The sequence below is a fragment of the Corvus kubaryi genome, unplaced genomic scaffold (assembly GCF_017639235.1).
Source record: "Corvus kubaryi isolate FWS band 111438036 unplaced genomic scaffold, C.kubaryi_AGA036_p1.0 65329, whole genome shotgun sequence".
In the NCBI taxonomy this organism is placed as follows: Eukaryota; Metazoa; Chordata; class Aves; order Passeriformes; family Corvidae; genus Corvus; species Corvus kubaryi.
The window spans coordinates 147,270-161,089 of NW_024581924.1; the positions used below are offsets into that span (position 1 = coordinate 147,270).

At 35.8% G+C, this 13,820-nt stretch overlaps 1 protein-coding gene across 3 annotated transcripts in view; it reads right to left on the minus strand.

The window, feature by feature from the left end:
• LOC121673295 (mRNA-capping enzyme) overlaps positions 1-13,820 on the minus strand; it is a 172,197-nt gene that overhangs the window by 122,394 nt on the left and 35,983 nt on the right. For all 3 annotated transcript variants that reach the window (XM_042046489.1, XM_042046488.1, XM_042046490.1), the window contains exon 9: positions 6,477-6,612. In XM_042046489.1, coding sequence (XP_041902423.1) covers positions 6,477-6,612 — 136 coding nt within the window. The remainder of the gene's footprint in view (positions 1-6,476; positions 6,613-13,820) is intronic.

Genomic DNA, 13,820 nt, shown 5'->3' on the forward strand with positions numbered 1-13,820 from the left:
TATAGAAGAAGAATGTTGACACATTTATACTTGGTGCATATACCTGCAAGCATGATGCAATCAAACACCAGCCACGTCTTTATTACAAAAGATATTTTACAACAGGTCAAGGTTATAAAAATATTATTGTGGTCTTAAAAGTCTCTTGTGAAGCATTTAATGAAACACTAGGAAGCTGTGCTAGGGCTTCCCATTCTGATTTGCAACATTTATATATTAGTTTCCCCACAGCTTTCAAAATCTTTAGTGAATAATGAGTTTTTAGAAACCTCAATAAGAACTGCGATCCTAAGCAACCAAGCACTACTGGAAACCTTGCCCACAGTCAGAAATACAACAGCGAGGATGTAAAGAACAAGCATTCACACTCATTTCCTATGCTCAGGTTGGATCTTTTCATTTGAACAATGTCTTAGGCAGCAGTGAGAGCTGCAATTTGCTTGAATGTTGCACTGTGACTAAACAGTATGGCTCCTCCAAACCGAAATATCACAGACACTCTGCATCACACGAAGTCAGTAAACATTCAATATGTACAGGCAAATCATATTGAAAATAGGTCAGGTAGGGAAAGAATGTTAATGATCAACATCCAAACACAAAAATGTTTCCTGAACTTAATGGTACATACAAAAATAAATATGCATTACATGGTAGTGCTTACATATGTAACTCAGGCTTCCTATGATGGGAATCAAGACATATCAGACATAGTATATACAGTTTGATAAACTAACTAGGAAGATTGAAAATGGTAACAACCAACCTCTGGAAGATCTTTTCCAGAGAAAACTCTGAAACAGTCACTTCTCTAAATGCAATCCATCTTCTCCCTACCTCCCTCCCCCACCTCATTCTTGCCTAGTAAGTTGTATCAGTTGCAGATTTTTTTCTAAAAATACCAAGTTAAAATTCCAAACTCACACAAACAAGATAAAACAATTGAAAAACATGGAAACAGTTCACTATGACATGATGAAAACAAAATCAGGAGTTCAAGAATTATTCCAAAAAAGAACGTTACATCAACTCAAAATAATTTTGTTTAGTTAACATCTTGCTATGTTAGTAGTATTTTTATGTCTCACAACCTTTTAATTTCTCTCAGAATCTATAAATTCTACAAAATAAACCCAAAAAAGTCTGATTGACTCATGTAAGATTAATTTTCAGTCTGGGTAACAATAACAAGATTCTCCAATTGTACCTAGCATTTAACTACAATTTGCTTTGAAAGATAAGCAAGCAGTTCAGTTGTAAAAATATAGATTTGTTTTAAAGCAAACAAAGCTTGAAGCATTTAAAACTAAACCAGAAGACATGAACATGTTGTTCTCAAAAACAACTGGGAAATCTAAGCTGCCTGCTTAATATTTTGGAATCTCATCTTCTGTGAACACAACACTGAGATGGAGATTGGGATTTCAAAGCTATGTGCAGCATTCACAAGTGTGAATGACGACCTAAGCTGACCTTACACATCATTCCATATAATTAAAAAAAAAAAAAATTAACAAAAATTAATCCAGTGAATGAAAACTATTCCTTTGTAACATTACAATATCTTACTCTTTTAGTCAGAGGCACTGTGAAATAACATGAGCAAAAAAAGTCTACGTAGAAGTGATGTAACTTCACAGAAATGATGGAACAAAATGCCATTCCATTAGTTCCCAATATTTAGGTAGGCTCTCAAAGGAACAGCAGACACAATGCTGCAATGCCTTCTTTGACAATAAATTTTATAACTAACTACAAGAACAGATGGGTACAACTCAAGAGACAGAAGGCATGATATGCAAACTTGGAAGAGTGTGTAAAGATACAATGCAAGGGGGAAAAACCCCCACCTGAAATTCCTGACAGTAATCAGGTGAAACAAATAACAAAGTAACAGTGAAACAAAAGAATGCCATTGTATTTCATTAACTCTAAATTGAATTGGCAGGTGAAACAACTTTTTGAAACACATTTAACTGAGCACATATTTAGGGTTTAAGGACTTACTTTCTCAGCATGCATATTCAGAGCCTCAGCTTTGATGGAAAGCTAGCATTTGTATGCAAAACCCTGAAAACATTTCAGTGCCTGGTATTACAAGATTTTATGCCTAATTTTAAAAATATGAATCTCTGCATACTCAGTTTAAGAAGGAATATAAAATACAACAAAGAGGACCAAGAACTGTTTTTAAACATCCTTTGAAATGTTTATTTTTAACTTTTTCTCTACTTCAGACATGTAAACATTTTTATTCTATTACTGGTCAAACAAGCCTTTTCCCTCATCTCCTCCCTTCTTTTCTTCCTCCCCTGCCTCCTGTTCTCTTTGACATCCTGACTGAAATCCCAGTTACCAGAGCAAAAAACAATAGCACAATATGCCTTAGGAGATGACAAATTCCTGCGCTGCTCATCTCCATCATGACAACAACATTCCCTGCTCTATTAGTTACACCAATACAACTGTCACAAGGGAAAAGCTGTAAAGTGAGCATAGGAATGGTTCAGATTAGAAATGCTCTAACACATCATTATTTTACAGTCTGGTTTTGGAATCTTCTTGAAATTATCGAAATTGAAAAATACCCCAGGGAATAGACCCCAGAGACAAGTTCAGAGAAGCTGGGAAAATGTACTATTTGAGAAATGACCACAATTAAACTCACTCGTTCTGACCTGAGTAATAAGCTGATACTGTAAGACTATATTTAAGCCAATTTTTAGATAACTAAAAACTGAAAACCCAAATCCACTCACATGACATGTTAATATAACATAAAAGTATCCATAAGGCACACCTGCATCCATGCAGTTCCTTCTACAGGCTCCATGCAGATTTACAGCCAGTATTGTGTTTTAAAACTACCTCTGCTAGTCAGTATGATCTTTAGCACTTGTCCATTAGCTGCTGGTTTAGGTATCCACTTAACCCATGGGCCTGAAGAACAAGGTCCGGTGATCAATTAATGCAATGTAATCTTGCAACACTGTGCTGGTGTCCCTCTCCTCCATCTTCTGGTGTTGCAAAGCACAGTTGTACAATATATTAGACCTGCAACAGTGCTAAGAGCTTTTCGTTGGACAAGTACCAGAAGAACAATGCTGGACTGAGAGCTCGTGGATTTTTTCTTTGAATCACTTTACTAGAGAGTAACTTGGACTTAAAATAATCCAAAATTTAATCACAAAGCAAAGGATCCAATTTTACCAGCCACTTGCAGAATGTATTTTTTGTTGACACAGAGTATGGAATCAGATCTAATAATACCTATGTTTGTTGTTCCTTTTCCTCCTGTGCTTTGTCTTAATCCTTTATCCATTTATCTTTAACACAATTCTAGTCACTGCTATATTTCAGGAATGAAAGTAGCTTTTGTTTCTTGCCTTTTTTCTTAAATCTATTTTGCATAAATCTATTTTGCACCAGCTTTTGCAAACTCAAAAAGTTTTAAGTTCTGCAATTTCTGAGACAGTTTACAAATAGGTAAGATCTCTACTAATACAAAAACATAAATAAATATTTATCTCACTCTCTGTTTATGGAGTTCCTGGCCCTCCAAAGTCTTCAAGTGTGAACAATATTTTATATAAAAATAAAATAGATTAAAAAGTTGTGTTAAAATTGTAAAATGTATTTCAAGGCTAAGAATGCCTCTGCATTTTCTACTCAACTGTTCCAAAGCTAAGCAGAATGCCGAGAAAGCTCCTGAAAATAGCTATTTAGTTTTTTTGCATGACAGCCAAAACATTTGAACAAAACTCTATGCATTCTCTCAGTGGATGCAAAACACTTGGATTCTAAAGGCATAAGTCACACTAGTCACCTGCAGGTGACAAATTAGCTTTAATGAGCTTTGCAGAAAACTTTCTTCCATGACAGGAAAACAATTGCAACTGAAGAGCTGGAGATGAGCACAGTGTTGCAGGAGATCTGTCATCACCCAAGATGTAACTGGTCACATAAGAACTGCTTGCAAGTAGTTTCAGTCTGAAGTGAACCACAAACGCATCTGAAATTCTCAAAGATAACGACATGAAAGGCTTACACCAGAGGCCTTAAAGCAAGTGAATAAATGCCTGAATGCATGGAAATTGCCTTTATGAAAGTTTCATGTATACTGTCATTCTAAATAATGTTAGGGGGAATTACCTAATCTTTTGTATTTTTAAAACCAGTAGTTGTTTGCTTCATGGCACTGATATTTTTGTTCTCTCTTTCCTTTTTTCTCATATTTTTAAGAATACTGTAAAGCAATACCAATTGGGCCACCTCATTCTATACTTTCACTCCCTGAAAGAGAGAAACCTACTTCAAGGACACTAAGTATGAACTACTTCAGCCTGTAATTAAAGAATTAACTTCAACAGCCCTTCAAGCACAAACTAGAAAAATATGTCAATAGAGAAAAAGCCAACTTCTTCCCACAGATTTAAAAAATAAAATAAAATAAATCATGCATATATCTAGAGTAAAGGATCATTCATGGAAATTTTCATTTGGCATCAACATAAACAAATATTCAATTACAAAGTTAAGCTCTTCTGACACTTCAAATAATAGGCAAGTCTTGTCCTCAAACCTGTTAAAGGAATTTCAATTGAAAAAAAATATTCCCTCAACAGCTTTTTATTTAATTGACCATACTGAAACAAATTTAGAAATCTGTACTATGGAAAGTATTTATCCATTGAAAGGTTTTTATTTTATCTCAGGGTACTTCAGTCAATCAGTACTTGTTCATTTCATGTCATTTTGCTTTTAACTTTATTAAAAAAAAATGTGGGAGGGAAAACAATCACAGTAAGACTGATTTTATACCAATAAAGTGAAACACCAAAAATGCACTGTAACAGTCAAACTTTTACAGAACAACAAATTAAGCAAAGTTATAGTTCATGCTATGGGTACCTGAGAGAACTTCAGCTATTCTTAAGAGACTTAAATCAATAAATCTGGGAACACAAAACACCAGATCAGAGACCTTCTTCCATGCCCCACAGCTACGTTATGCACTTATCTCAATATCCCTGTCTTCCACCATGTACATATCAGCCACCTTTACTAAAACATCTGTTTTGAAAGAAAAAGAATAATTAAATAAATAAATGAAAGAGCAGCCATTTCCCTCAAGAACACCTAGGATTGCACCATATGGACACTGGCAAGTCATTACTTTCTCAAGAGCCTTAGAAGTAGCAGGGGAAAAAAACAGCAGTACCAGGCTTTTTATCTCAAAAGTATGGAACCTAATGTATGTCATTAAGAATAATATTATGTATATCATTAGGGAGCTGCCTGGCTGAAGAGGCTCCTACCAGACATGACAGCTTGTGCAACCACTTTTGAGCTGAAAGCATGGCATTTCTTGCATTATGCTCTCAATTTTTCAGTGAAGTAGAGGTGGTGGAAAATATTCCATTAGCTGCTTCTCTGTCCCTGAGTACATTGTTCTTTGCAGTAATTATCCTCACAGATTCAATTTATACATGCTTCACATGTAAATGTGTGTTCAGTAAGACAGATCAGTCACAGAAGTGACATTTCAAGAAGAATACTGAGAACAAGGGCCTGAGAAAGGAAAGCAAGTTAATAAAGACAATATGGTCTCCTATATCTGAAAAGTGCATTAGGCTTCAGAAGATCAATATGGAAGATATCTCAGGTATAAAAATACTTCAACAAGCAGGAATTACAGCAATGTAGAAAGTATCCAATGCTACTGAAACTTAATAGGAAACTGCATTGATCTATTAGTGTAAGAGCTAATGAAGTTCTTTTGGTCATATGAAATAGGACAGTCAAGAAAGAAATAATTTCTTCTTGTGGCTATTCTGAAAAGTTTACCACCAGTAATCCAGTCCAGCCTCCAAACCACAAATACAGATGTTTTACAGCTTGTTTTACAAGTGGCTCAAAGAATTGATTAGCAAGTTTACATAATTTAAATTAGCATAGCAATTTAGAAATGTTTTAGCCTTAAACAAATATAACTAAGCCATTTCCAAATTATTCAAAAATTCAGATCAGCTGAAAATAAAGGTAACAGAAACAAAGACATCAATTCACAAAAGTGTATCAAAAGATGAAGCAAATTTTATCAAATTTTAAAACTATTTCCATGAGCTGTATAAAACTGACCATGTTTGCTATTACTTTTTTATGTAGCAAGAGATGAAGTTCTGCAATAATTTTTTTAGATTCTCTTCAAGTCTTTTCTCATATTCAGAGAATGCCATCTCAGTACCTTGATTTATTTCAAAGACAAACAGCTCCCCCCAGAGCAGTCATCAATGCCATTCCGTAGGTAAGTATTTTCTTATAAAATGCAATTCCCGCATCCAGCCAGTGACTGAATCTATATTCCTCCTGAAATCCTATGATTCACTGATCCAGGCCTAAAAATTTGGCCCTGTTCATGAACAAAAGCAAACAGCACATTAATTGTTACAATAATTATACAGTACACTCCTTACCCCATCTAGAAGAGTGTTTGTTAGGTGTGTGCGAAGATCTTTACGAAATGGAAATTCCAGGTTGGATACATGAAAAATGGAATTGTCTCTATCAATCATATAAACTTCATTCTTGCCATCAATCAGCATCATGTACCTGCAAAGGCAGTGTTAAGATATTATAATTACAGGTATATCCTCAAAATCTCTTATTATTTTTTTTTTTACATTAAGTGTTAAAAACAAATAATCATGACAGATACTATTAAAAAAACATTTTAAAAGGATTTTTTTTACACTTAAAACCTGTAAACTGACCAAGGGAATATCCCAGACCATACAATGTTGCTCTCAGCAATAAAAAATGGGAAAAAGAGGAGGAAGGAGGAGACATTTGGAGTCATGGGTTTTTTCTTCCCAAGTCACCTTTGTGAATGATGAAGCCCAGCTTTCCTGGAAATGGCTAAATACCTGCCTGCCAATAGGAAATAGTAAATCAATTCCTTATTTTTCCTTATATTTATCTCAACCCCTGAGCTTTCTCACTTTTACCCTTCTGATTCTCTCCCCCGTCTCCCTACAGGGGGGAGAGAGCAAGTGGCTGTGTGGCCTTAGTTGCTACAGGAGTCAAACCAGCCCACAACTTAAATATTCCTTTCACATGGACAAACACTGCTAGGCCACAATTCTTCAAATGAGTCCATGTGACAGACCTCTTAAAGCCCCTGGAGAATTTTCACTGGCATTCTGTATGGAAACAAAGTTTTTGTTAAGCACACCTATCTGCATGCCATCTTCCTTCACAACTAGATGATCTGGATGTTCCCTTCCAATTCAAATCATTCTATGATTTCTATGAGTCTGTATCTTACTTCAGAGATGCTGAGAAACAGCACATGCTGACTTTGAAGACAGAAAAAAATTTCATCTCAGGACAGTAAATTACTTTCATGTAGACCCATTTGTCTGGGGCTCATGGTAATATATCTGTCCAACTTAGAATCTCAACAAGTTCTCTGCTTGGGAAAGACATTAAACTGATCCAGATATGTCTCATTTTGAAAGTAGTCTTTTTGAGGTTTTGTTAGCTGAATGGCTGAAAACTCCTCTACCCTCCCAATTTAATAAACTACTGAACTAAAACTCTGAATGTGGTCCAAACAACAGAATTTAACAAAATTCTAATTACTACCAACATAAGACAGAAAAAATTTGGTCAAGGATGGATTGACAAACAGAAGTGTTCTATGAGCAGCTATAAACTGAAAATGTGCAAGAAGCAAAAGAGATAGGCAGGGTTTTGGTGAAACTGAATTTATCAGTTATGGAGGGATTTGGGCTGGTTGGTTGGTTGAGGTTTTTTGTTTGTTTGCTTGTTTCACTCTTAAGTGCATGTGCTTAATGTCAAGTTTAAAGTTTTCTCCAGATGACACTACAGGCATTCATGGAGAAATCTTGTAGACTGCTGATCAGTACATTTCTGAATATTATTTCGATGTACCATGGCCATTTATATTTTAAGAAGTTAATTAAGGTATCAGCAGATAAGCACTTACACCAGAATAAAGAACATGCCTCTGGGCAACACCACAAAGGCAAAGAAAGAAGAGCAATGATTTCTCAAATACATTCACTGGAGACAGAACACAGGAACTTAACTGCCATGCAATTGCACTGCCCACTGTGAACACTACTTGCTATTACAGCTGTACATTTATTACTAATTACCTCTATTGTGTGAGCACCCAAAAGCTCCAATTAGTAACCAGGCCCCATTGTTTTAAATTCTGGGCAAGTACACAAGATGACATGGTCCTACATCAGATGGCTCAATCCAAATGTAAAACCAGACAAGTGAATAAAGAACAAAGGCAGAGCAGCAATAAGAGCAGTAACAGAACTGCTCATTCACCTTTGAAAACTATACATGGAAATAGAGAACCATCATCATCTCTCGAAACTGTCAGTCCAATCACTACCAACCAGTCAGTTTCCACTGAAACAAATTCTGACAAATAAAGGGTCACGGCGTCCACACAGATTAATCTCACAAACAGATAAAATATCTAGTCACAGAAAACGGTAAAATCTGAAGTTTCATTAGAAGCTACTTTTCATTCACTTCTGATCCTGAGGCAAGGGCCGTTATTAATTCTAATTGGGCATTATTATTAACACAATAATTCAAGAAACAGGATGAAAATTTCATTAGCAGAGTGACAGCTCTTGGCATTACGCAGACAGATCTCCAAATCACCTACCAGAGTATTAATAACTTTAATCTTTAAATTTTAAAAAATGTCAACTATCAAATAAAGTTTTTTCTTCAGAAATCAACTATTTTTAGCATACCCAAATAAAGGCAACTGTATCAAACACTCATTTGCCTCCACACATGTGCTGTATCAAGCAGTCCACATCAGTTGGGCCCGAAATAAAAGCTAAAAGAATTATTAGACTTCCATTTTCAGTTGAGTTTCTTTTGGTAGTGGTGGTAGGTTTTTGGTTTTTACACAGTTTTGAAGCTGACAGGAGCTACAGTGAAAATCCTAAGTTAAAAACTGAGGTTTTTCCTTTATGCAGATGTTTATAACTTTTCATCATTAAATTTGAAAGTACTTTTCAGGAAAATATTACTTATTGCAAAATAAGGCAACTTGCTTGGTATCCCTCAACCTACGGTCATCGAGATTAAGGAACAAGAACAGAACTGCATTTCCCAAGCTCCAAATCCAATACTATACCCATTGGAACACGTGGCCTCTGCCCTCTTTTACAAATTATTAGGATTCACAAAACTGGGTTTGAAAATTCTCCCCCAACACAGTACCTCACTGCACATGGTGTAGTGCTTGCCAAAACATACTTACCATAAAACTAATGGCCTATGTATTCACAGAAGTTTTGCCTCTGACTTCAATTTTGTGATGTGCTTTATCTATAAGTTCTTTCTCTCAGCCAAAATCACAGCAACCATCTCAGCAATAAGGTTACATATGTTAATTTTGTGCTTTATATGAGTTTTAAAACCTTAAGTATAATATAAAAATATAACACAGCTTCTTCAAACTTTAAAATCTCATTTTCTCAGTTTGAGTTCAACACACAAGTAATTTTCTGGAAAAAAATCTACAAGTAGCAAATGGATGAGAAATATTGTTTCAAAGGAAGCTTAAAAATTCAGCTCCTCTAGGAGCCTTCTTTGCCCTGCAGTATTTCTTTAGACAGGCTATATCAAAGAAGATTATTTATTTCGACACAGTGCCGCCGTCGCTGCTTTATTTTTATTTTTATTTTTTAAATATGCCTGTGTCTGTATTATCACATTTAAGAATGCAAAATATAAGAAATTCCATCATCAACTCTAAGCACAAAATACACAGCAGCTCTCCATTCCCAAGGGAGTTCATTACACAGCCTGGAATTCAGTCTTGTGAAAGTGCTGCCCTCCCACACAAATAAGCATTACCCAAATATGAATAGCAATTAGCATCTCTAATATGCTCGCTGACGCAGAGGCAACAACAAAATCCTGTTGTAGATATGATTTTCAATTTCTTAATTTCCTTTTATGACTGGCAGTGCTTCAAAACCACAAGCTTGTTGCCAGTCAGTAGATTGATCACCTAAGACAAGGCCAAGTCACACGAGTGCTTTCCTTCGGACCCTGCCACTCCCTCCTGCCAAGAAAGCATCAGCTTCTGGCCAGATCCATCAAACACTGAGGGAAAGGCCAGGAGAATGAAAATTAATGACCGCCCTTTATCCACTGACAGTAGGAGATCATCTATCTGTGTCACTAAGCTGCTGCAGTTCCATGTCCTGATCTGAATTCAGACTGTGGTGGATTTAGCGTAAGTTTAAATTAGAAGAGTTTGAAGCTGGCCTGTGGCACATGGAGCAAAAGACCCTAAATCCCAATAAACGGGGAAGGCTCAGCTTGCTTTCTTCTGTTAATTGCTGCTGGCAATGGTTACTGCTTCAAACTATGTCTCCACAAGGATGACAAAGCCTGGATACAGGGACACTAACACAGGAACTTACAAGAAGACTTACAACATTATTTTCAACGTGTAAACAAAAGGAAAACAATGTCTTTTTAATCAGCACACTGACAGTTCTGTCACAAACCACCTTCTCCAAAGTCGCACACATGTTGTCATTTGCATAAATACACAGCATACCAGCCAGCAAGAAACATTTCTTGCTACATGCATAAGCTGCTGTAGAATTATGTATTCAACAGTCCAAACTACAAATAATTTTTTTACAAACACACACACAGACCTTTGGAATTTAGTCTGCTCTGAGTATACCAACACTTTGTATTTCTCTCACATATTTCTCGGTTAAGGTATGCCATCAACAGTCTCCACAGCATTTTAAACCAAAAAATCCCTTAGATTGTGACTGACAGTCATTTCCAATTAACAGCCTCCAGCTCCAATATTTCTCATTCATGACCTTGCATTTTCTACTACTAAATATCCTTCCAGTTTTATTATTCTGCTCCTCAGTGAATTCAGTGGCTGATCTCCCTCATTTGTTTATCAGAACATACTTGGATTATGTTTCAAAATACTTAATGATAAAACAAAACTAATATTCAGGTCTCTACTTGTGGCTTTTTATGCATTTTCTTTCAAAACCATCCACTGCCATTTTCTTTCAATCGGTTCTTTACCTATCTTAGAACTCTAGCAATCTTCTTAGCCTCACTCTCTCTAATAAATAGAAATTTTGTCTAAGTCCAGAAGCATGAGATATACCAGTCTTCCTAGGTAAAAACCGCAATTTTTCCCTTATACAAACTCCTACCAAAATGGCTGAATGCAGAGGAAATGCCATTCCTCATCTATACTGCAGACGTGTTCCTCAGTCACAGTAATTCTGAGTAATTCTATTAACTACTGCCCTTAGGGCAACCAAACCTGTCATTTAATAAAGAGAAAACCTGCATTTTTGATCTATTTTTACCTCTCATTACAACCATAGTGATTTAAATTTAAAGTAAAGCCTTAACATGAATGATCCAAGCTTAGCTTCTAAAATCAAGACATTTTTCCCTCAATATTAAAATACTGTTACTAGGCTCTTGTTTAGTACATAAATGTATCTTGTATATATCTTACTACACTCAGAAGCACCTGGATTTGTCACCTGTTAAAATTCTCCACCAATCCTCCACCCTCATAAGAAGGTAGAATTCAGCTTCTGGTTAACTTCCACAGTTGTAAGGTGCCTCCATGGGATGAAATGACCCATTCCCTGTGCTTCAAAACTGTCTTGGTTAAACTCTCACTATGGAGGTCAAGACACAGCTTGCATTAGATGTTCAAGTGTACTCATAGTGACAACTCTGACCAGGCATCTGCAGGAGATTCAGCAGTAACCCGGAAGTTTTCCTTAACAATCCTGTAGTGATTTTTTTAAAATCTGAACTCTGTAACAATTTTTTATCCTTCAGTTATTAGGAAAATAAAATATTATTCTTCACATTTTATTTTGCATCTTTCCTAAACGGAATGAATGCTTTCCAATATTCATGTTACAGTTAAGAAAGTTATCCTAGTTCATCTGCTACACCAACATCTAATTTCATGAGAAATCAGAATGTTTCCAACATCCAGCCTCCTCATATTCTGAATCACTCATTCAAGATACCACTTGACTCAAGGCTACTACAGAAAAAAAATAATTTTCTTGTCTTATTGATCACCTCATATATCACAGTAGAAGGGCTATGCTTGATTTTGATAGTCATAATATCATTTCAGGTGGAAAAGACCTTTAGGATAATTGAGTCCAAATGTAAGCCTAACACTGCAAAGTCCACCAATAAACCATGTCCCAAAGTGTCACATCTACATGTCTTCTGCACACCTCCAGGCATTGATGAATTGACCTTCACCAATCACCCTGCTTAATTGAGAACAAAGAATTTCATTTCCACAAGATTAGTTGAGATAGTATTCCAGACAATGAAGTAACCTTGTCAAGTCACCACTGTAAGTTAAGAGATACCACACAGCTGACACAGCTTTTCAACCTCCAAAATTTTTACTACTCATCAGTCTCCTCCACAGTTATCTCACTCAGCATCAAAATCTTTTTCTTATTCTTGCCTGCCACCACTCTCCTTTAAACTCTGAATGCAAGTTTCCCCTTTCATTTGTTCCCCTTGACAACGCAAGGTCCAGAGGAAAGATTTTGTGACTGTTACGGCCCTGAATATCATGAAAAGTGAGGGAGTATATCTGCAGACGGCATTTACTACAGAAATCTTCAATATGTCCAGAACTACAGGAACAAACACTGCAAGTTTTGATATCCAAAGAGTACCACAGCCAGGAAGAGAGGAAATGCAACCACACTTCCCCACCTTACAAGGTTCTAAATTAACTGTCAGCTGAGAAAGCTCATACAGCAGCTACTTTTTAGTGGTCAGTGACAGCACGGAACTGCAGCTGCAGCCAAACAAGCAAACAAACAAAACAAAACAAATCAGCAAACAAATAATTAGGTCAGATAATGAACAGGGTAGTTCAGCAAAATAGCAGAATACAGAAATAATGTTGCATCATTATACAACTTTATGGTATCCCCTCACCCAGGATATAGTGTGCACCAGCATTAATAGAGAAGTCAGTTTTTGAATAAAGGAGACAACAGCAACACTAAGGACCATGGAAAAATGCATAAGAAGTGTGGAAACTAGTATAATTTCTCCTAATCAAGTATCACAGTTTATACTGAGCTCAAACTTTGGCTTTTCCTGTTTTATAAATTTATAAAAGATGAAGATGTTTTAATTAATTTAACAGATGGCAAATTCAAAACCAGTGTAAAACTACATTTCCTATCTAAAGTATTATTAGACTGTGAAACTGCTGGTAAAACCAAGAATTTAGCAAGGTTAAAAAGGACTATCCAGTCACAGTGTTTTTCTTGTCTGTCTTTCAGGGTTTTAATTAAGTTAGAGTGCTATAGAGGTTTTGTTTCTTTATTTTTAGAAGGATATTAAACCTTATGGGTTAAATTTAAAGTTGTCTTGTAATCATTATTTGACTTACAACAAAGGGTAAATTAAACTACAACTACTACATACCGAAGAGCTCTTATAGTGCACTATGACGTGATTTGTCTGATGTAAAACAAAAGAACTGTTAGCAAGCTAGAAAAGATATGACCCAGTAACAGCCTGTATACTAACAGATTAATTTTTAAAACGAGATTCTCTTTGTTTCACCCAAATTTCAATGATGCTAAGTGCATTTCTAAACCAGTGATAGGAACACTGTTGAAAACCAACTGCATGATATATAATGTTCTGATTACTTTTTTCTAAAGCTGTAAGATTAATGG